Source organism: Gossypium hirsutum, chromosome A11 (assembly GCF_007990345.1).
Source record: "Gossypium hirsutum isolate 1008001.06 chromosome A11, Gossypium_hirsutum_v2.1, whole genome shotgun sequence".
Taxonomy (NCBI): Eukaryota; Viridiplantae; Streptophyta; class Magnoliopsida; order Malvales; family Malvaceae; genus Gossypium; species Gossypium hirsutum.
In genome coordinates this window covers 84,403,532-84,410,618 of record NC_053434.1, presented here as the reverse complement: position 1 = coordinate 84,410,618, position 7,087 = coordinate 84,403,532, and the positions used below count along the sequence as shown (strand labels likewise).

The 7,087-nt window shown below is 34.0% G+C and overlaps 1 protein-coding gene across 3 annotated transcripts; it reads left to right on the top strand.

Annotated features, from left to right (window-relative positions):
• The first annotated feature begins 2,325 nt into the window (after positions 1 to 2,325).
• LOC107946278 (uncharacterized WD repeat-containing protein alr2800) lies at positions 2,326 to 6,586 on the top strand. Of its 3 annotated transcripts, XM_041081959.1 has the most exons (8): positions 2,326 to 3,216; positions 3,448 to 4,494; positions 4,609 to 4,699; positions 4,793 to 4,950; positions 5,061 to 5,115; positions 5,233 to 5,312; positions 5,405 to 5,498; positions 5,714 to 6,586. In XM_041081959.1, exons 2-8 carry the CDS (start codon positions 3,565 to 3,567, stop codon positions 6,256 to 6,258), a joined length of 1,953 nt encoding a protein of 650 aa, XP_040937893.1. In that variant the 5' UTR covers positions 2,326 to 3,216; positions 3,448 to 3,564; the 3' UTR covers positions 6,259 to 6,586. The 3 variants fall into 3 exon arrangements, with proteins under 3 accessions (XP_040937893.1, XP_040937892.1, XP_016736029.2); XM_041081958.1 differs by having other exon boundaries at positions 2,326 to 4,494; XM_016880540.2 differs by having other exon boundaries at positions 2,327 to 4,494; positions 5,064 to 5,115.
• Positions 6,587 to 7,087: the final 501 nt, after the last annotated feature.

The following is a 7,087-nucleotide window of genomic DNA, read 5'->3' as shown; positions in this document are numbered from 1 at the left end:
TTTTGAATTTTTATGAGAAAAAAGCTTTAGGGATTGATGAATTCGTAGAAAAATGTGAAAATCAATTTGAGAAAACTATTTTTTTCTTTCCTGTACCAAATCTTGGCTGTAGTATTTTGGCGGGTTTTTTACCTCAATATTATAAAAAAAATTATACATTAAAAAAAAAATTATACATTAAAATGAGTTGTCAGCCAGATTAATTATAAAAATGGTATACTTTTTGAGGTCGTGCCTACCTGACAGACACAACCTATTATTTTATTATTAGTTTTTTTTTGTTTTAAAAAATTATTATTATATTATTTTTAATATTTATATTAATATATAGATAAAAATACGGGTTTTATACGGATAAAAAATACTCGAAACGGGTCGAGCCTGTCAGGTAGGCACGACTAGTCGTGCCTAACAGGCAGGCACAATACCCTGCACATTTCCCTTTTCTTTATTTGCATTTTACAAAAAATTGGTCTTATATCACTTTTGGTCCCTCTACTAGGCCTAAAATTAAAATTCAATCTTTATACTTGAATTTCTACAATAATATTTGGTCCTATTTTTTATAATTTTTTTCCAAATAATTAATATTGTTAATTACTCTGTTAAAGTTTTTAACGTGTTTTTTTAAACAAAATATTAGTTTAACAAAACAATGATATGTTAAGCTGTAATAAGTTTTAAATAATAAAATTTCTAACAAAAATGTATTCCAACTTAACATATCATTGTTTTGTTAAACTAATATTTTATTTAAAAAAACACGTCAAAAATTTTATCAGAGTAATTAACAAAAATTTTAATACAATTTTGTTAGAAATTTTATTATTTAAAACTTATTCCAACTTAACATATCATTGTTTTGTTAAACTAATCAAAAGTTTTATAGAGTAATTAACAAAAATTTTAATACAATTTTGTTTGAAATTTTATTATTTAAAACTTATTCTAACTTAACATATCATTGTTTTGTTAAACTAATTTTTTGTTTAAAAAAACACGTCAAAAATTTTATCAGAGTAATTAACAATGTTAATTATTTGGAAAAAAATTATAAAAAATAGAACCAAATATTATTGTAGATATTCAAGTATAAAGATTGAATTTTAATTTTAGGCCTAGTAGAGGGACCAAAAGTGATATAAGACTAATTTTTTGTAAAATGCAAAGAAAGAAAAGGGAAATGTGCAGGGTGTTGTGCCTACCTGTCAGGCACGACTAGTCGTGCCTACCTGACAGGCTTGACCCGTTTCGGATATTTTTTATCCGTGTAAAACCCGTATTTTTATCTATATATTAATATAAATATTAAAAATAATATAATAATAATTTTTTAAAACAAAAAAAGAAATTTAATAATAAAATAATGGGTTGTGCCTGTCAGGTAGGCACAACCCAAAAAGTATACCATTTTCGTAATTAATCTGGCTGACAACTCATTTTGGTGTATAAATTTTTTTATAATATTAGGGTAAAAAACCCTATTTTGGCATTTTTTATTTTTTATTTTTTGATGAAAGAAAAAACCGAAATAAGTCACTCTAATAGTAGGAAAAAACTAATAGTACAAGGACCTCTGGTAAAATTGACCCTTGTTTTTCTTCTTGTTTTGAAGATATATCGGATAACGTGGATTCTTTGTTTAGTTTTGGTTCCTTCGAGACCATCAATCTTGCTTTTTCTGTATCAGAAAATCTGTACCTGAAATAAAATCATGAAAAAAAAGAGAGTGGTAACACGTTTTGAAACTCTTGTTAAGGAAAACGGCAAAACCAGATTGGGTTTGGGAGATTCTTTGAGTAACTGAAAGCTTTGTGCGAGAAGTGAAAACTAAAGAGAATGGGTCAAATATCTCAACATGAAAATCTTTTTTGTTGTTTTTTTCTCTTTTTTGAAGTACAAAAGCCAGAATCCAAAGCGGTGGCCCTTTTTATTTGATGATTATCTTCTTTTGGATTATTCCCCAACAAAAACCCCCAAAACCCGGAATCTGGCTCTAAAAGGAGACCCAAAATAATTTTTGATAGAGTAAATTAGTCCATTTTTGAAGATAATGGAAAATAGGCTCAATTTTATTTAAAGAAATTGATTGATTTTAAAGATAGAAATAGAAAATATGTTTTGTATACGTATTTGAAAAAATAATAGTTAATCTCTCAAGTTATTAAATAAAAAGTGTTTTGCAGAATGCATTTTCAAGAAGTCAACAAAATTTTTTTTATTTTTCTATAAAATAGGTATATTTTTTAAAATATTGAAAGGGGTTAAATTTCTAATTATTTTTTAAATACAGTATTTTCTTAAAAAAAACACACACACAGAGCATAATCTGTGTGTGTTCTTGTTATTTTGCAGAAAAGCAACCACCCTATATGTTTAACCATTTCAGGTTCATTCTTTCCTTTTTTTTTGCTACCTTAGTTTAGACACTAGACTGTTATTGGTGTTGACCCTTTCCTATGAAAGTAACCAGCTATAGTGATGTTGACCCTAGCCTTTGTTGGTGTCTTACACCGGGTGCAATCAACCATGTAACGCCCCCTCAGTAACCTGTTACAAATTTTCAAAATGTGATCACATAAAAAACCAACTATGGTAGCTTTAATGGTTATTAACTTTGTTAACTATAAACATTTTGCACCAATAATCTCTGAGATGCTACCTCCTTTTCACAGCTCCCTTCTTGTCAACACTGAAAAAGCTGAGTTGTCTGAGTTTTTCTTCTCTTTTTTTCCTCTTTAAATTTTGCTTTGTCGGGTACTAAGAATGATTTAGAGCTATTATTATCACTAATTCTTATTCATGCCCCAGTATTTCTTCATAACCATCTCGCCATTGTTACCAACAAAAAAGCTAAGAGAAAGAATTAGTTGCAGAAACCACAAGTGTAGCTTCTTGTTTCCCGGGGCAGCGCCGCTTTGTTCTTGTTCCTCGTGCGTGTCCAACCCATATCTCGATAAGCCATTTGGTTTTCGTTCCTGGATTATATTTGATTCGATGTTCTTTTTGTTTCACCTTTTCTTCAACCGCCAGTTTCTCTCTTTATGTTTACACTTGATAGTTGATACCCTCTTTTTATTACCGTAAAGTAAGAGTTGCAGGGGATAAATTTTAAACTACGTCAAAATTGACTACTAAAGTGTTGAGCAACCCACGATCACAGGGAAGTCGGTGATGGTTTTTGAATTGTGTTGTTTGCTTTGCATTGAACCCAAGGTACATTCAAGTTTTCGTCTTGGATTTTTTTTTTTAACTAATTGATTATTGCAAGCATTTCCGGGTCCGGGCATCATATCCTTTTTTTAATGTTATAATTTTGTATTGGGATCCTTATTGGTGGTCTGCTGGACCAGAAGTTGGTTCCTCGTATCTATCCATGTTTTTAGAATTGTATATTCATATGTTGAATTGCTGGGTTCCAATCCCATTATTTTACATAATCAACAGAGTAAAAATCGGTCCGTGAATTGGGGGCTTTGAAAGGTATTAAAGGGGGTTCTAGGAAAGTCGTTGAGTTGCATAGAGCTGGTTTTCATGTGGAACATTGGTCTTAACTCTTAAGACATGCTGAGCTCTTATGAGGGAGAAAATGATGTGTTCTTTGATTCCTTGGATTGCTTGTTGGTTGAAGAATCACTTGTTGCGAAACATGGATTAGAGTATGAAATTTGGTTTAATGAGCTGCAAAGTGTGAAGGAGCGACGTGCAAGTTTTCTGCGATCCATGGATCTGGTTGAGTTTACAGAGCCATCAAGGATAAAGGATGTGAAGAGGATCACAGAGTGCAGTGGTGCCGTCCCAAGTTGTTCATTTTTATCTGTCAACAATGGCGAAGGAAGTATTTCTTGTTGCGAGAGAGAAATGACTTGTCAAGCTATTCCTTCGGTTGATGAATCAGAACTAGGACAGAGCTTTGCTCTCGACATTGAGAATGAGACACTTTCCCCTACTAAAGGATGTGAACAAAAGGAAGCTCAAGCATACTTGGATGAATGTGAAATTAATACCAAAAAATTCAAGAAATGGTGGAAACACTTTTTGAGCACGAGGAAAGGAGGAGAAACCAAACGTGCATCTAAGGTATCGAAACATGACATCAAAGTGCATAAGTTGAACAAAATGATGGTTCAGCCCAACAAGAACGGATGCATGGAGTCTACAGCAATTTTTATGGGACAAGAAATACAGGCTCACACCGGCTTCATCTGGACAATGAAGTTTAGCCCGGATGGTCAGTATTTGGCAACCGGCGGTGAAGACGGAGTAGTACGGATATGGCAAGTCACATCAACAGATGCCTCTAGTAAACCTTTCAATGCTGAGGGCGGTTTGGTTAGAAAGATGAACAAAAGAAAGTTCGGTTTTGGCAGAAAAAAGTTGATCCCATCACCAGTGGTTGTCCCTAATAAGATTTTTCAGATTGAGGAGTTACCAATGCAAGAGTTTCATGGCCATGGCTGTGATGTTTTAGATGTTGCATGGTCCAATGCAAATGTGAGTCGATCCTGCAGAAACCTTCTAGTGTATCTGTTTATACTTCAATTCAATGCTCTTTAGACCCCTGTTTTAGCTTTTTTGCTATACTGAATCAACTTTTATTTTTTGCAGTTTCTTCTTTCTTCTTCCATGGACAAAACTGTTCGTCTGTGGCAAGTTGGCTGCAATCAATGTCTAAATGTTTTTTATCATAATAATTACGGTAACTATGGAAGGACTCGATTTCTTGTCTCCTCTGAAATAAATAATGCCATGGTCTAAATTCTGACCATGCTTTTTCTTCGGATGGAAACAGTCACATGCATTCAGTTCAATCCCATTGATGACAATTACTTCATCAGCGGTTCAATAGATGGAAAAGTTAGGATCTGGGGAGTCGCCGAGAAACGAGTTGTACATTGGGTGGACATGCGGGACATTATAACTGCCATATGTTACCGGCCAGATGGGAAGGTACACGCAGTTCTGAATACTCTAATCATTGTTCATCTGCTAAACAAGATTGTTTTGGATTTCGTAACTTTTTAAAATGGTAATCATTTCATGTCCTTTCATTATTCTAGCAGGAATTTGTGGTTGGTTCCATTGCGGGCACTTGCCGCTTTTATGAAGCATCAGGTAATAAGTTATCGCCAATCAGAGTTGTATTATACTACTTGTAGTTGTTCAGTAATCGTTTTCTTGTTCTGGTACAGCACCGACTGTATTTTCATTTATTTTTTTTCTGTGCAATAGGCATCGGTGTCAATTTGGAGGCAGAGATTCATATTCATGGCAGAAAGAAAACCTCTGGCAACAAAATTACAAGTATTCAGGTTTTGCACTAAAGCCATTGGTGCCATATATATGTCGCTTATCACACTAATATTTTCATTTCGGTACTAATTAGTTTCATTCCAACCTGCAGTTCTCCCGGGATGAATCACGCAAAGTTCTGATAACATGTGAAGATTCTAAACTCAGAATATTCGATGGCATAGACGTAGTTCGTAAATTTAAAGGTATGGTGGATTCAATGTCATAAAACTCCTTTCTAAACATCCATCGAAGATAAAGCAGAATAGGTCAAGCATTGAATAGTAAATATTATCATGACTTGAGCACTACGCTTGGAGTTGAAGGCTATGTAGTTCTTTTTTATGGTTTTGTGCATGTGTTGCCTGCCTATGCTTTAATATATATGATTATCTCTAATATTTGTCTTGAATCCTTGCAGCGCTGCCAAAGTCAGGAAGTCAGATGTCGGCATCGTTTACATCAACCGGGAAACATATAATCTCAGTTGGAGAAGACTGTCGTGTTTATGTCTGGAACTACAATGACATGTGTCTCCAAACATCAAAACATGCAAAATCTGTTCGTTCTTGTGAGCACTTCTTTTGCCAGGATGTGTCTGTCGCAATACCTTGGTTAGGCCAGGGTCCAGATCATAGGCACTCGGCACGAGCACCAAGAGAAGGTCGAATGGAGGGTGGTTCCTGGATCAGAGATTCAGAACAGTTCTCCATTGGTAACTGGTTCTCCATTGATGGGTCTGGGTCATCCAAGGGCTCCGCCACATGGCCTGAAGAAAAGCTTCCTTTGTGGGATGCAACAGTTGTGGAGCGTGAGAGTTACACGTATGACCAGCAGCAACTCTGTCACACTGGTGCCAACGACCACATGAGCCTTCCGGAAACATGGGGACTCGTGATTGTTGCAGGCGGATGGAATGGAACAATCAAGACATTCCATAACTATGGATTGCCCGTTAGGCTATAGAAGTTTGGATTCTGTCAGTGCAGGTTCATGAAAGCCATTCTCTTTTTTTATGGTGAACTTGTGTTAGATCTGGACTGTCCTAGTGTAAGCTCAGTCAGCAGTTGCTTTGAAGTTACCAATATCCAACAATTTTCTTAGTTCGTGACATTATGAATCAATTAGACCAACACTTAGCTTCATAGTTAATGCTAATCTAAATAGATGTACATGGAAAGCTTCATAGTTAATGCTAATCTAAATAGATGTACATGGAAACACGTGTAGTATATTTCCTTACAATTTACCTGAAAACATATATTTATATAACTATAGAAAAAAAAATCAATTTATGTCATTCGTGCCTGCGTTGTGGATATATTGGATATACTATAATTCAGGCAAATTTTGTATTTTTTTTATAATTTTGAAATTGTAGTTTCAATTCAATAGTAGTTAAATTTATTTAGTCAAATGTTACCATTAGTCTTGTGTTATGCATAAATTGTGAATTTAATCCCTATTTTCCTATTTGATCATTTTTACTTGAATGGTAATTGTTAAATTCATGGTGGCATTTATTTAAAAATCCCCTTTGGGTAAGATCTTATAGGATCCTTTTAAATTAAGGCTGAAGTTAAAAGGAAGAAAAAGTAACACAACCATTGATGATGCTACTTCAAATTTTTATAGATAATTGTGTTATTACCATTCCACCAATTCATCCGGTTCCAACTACAAGCAAGGGAATTTTCAATGAAGCTTCAACTGAAAGAAATACCATTTTCTTTCTATATTGTAGTAGAGTTATATGGAAAAATTATACTTAAACCCTAAAAACCATTGTAAACAA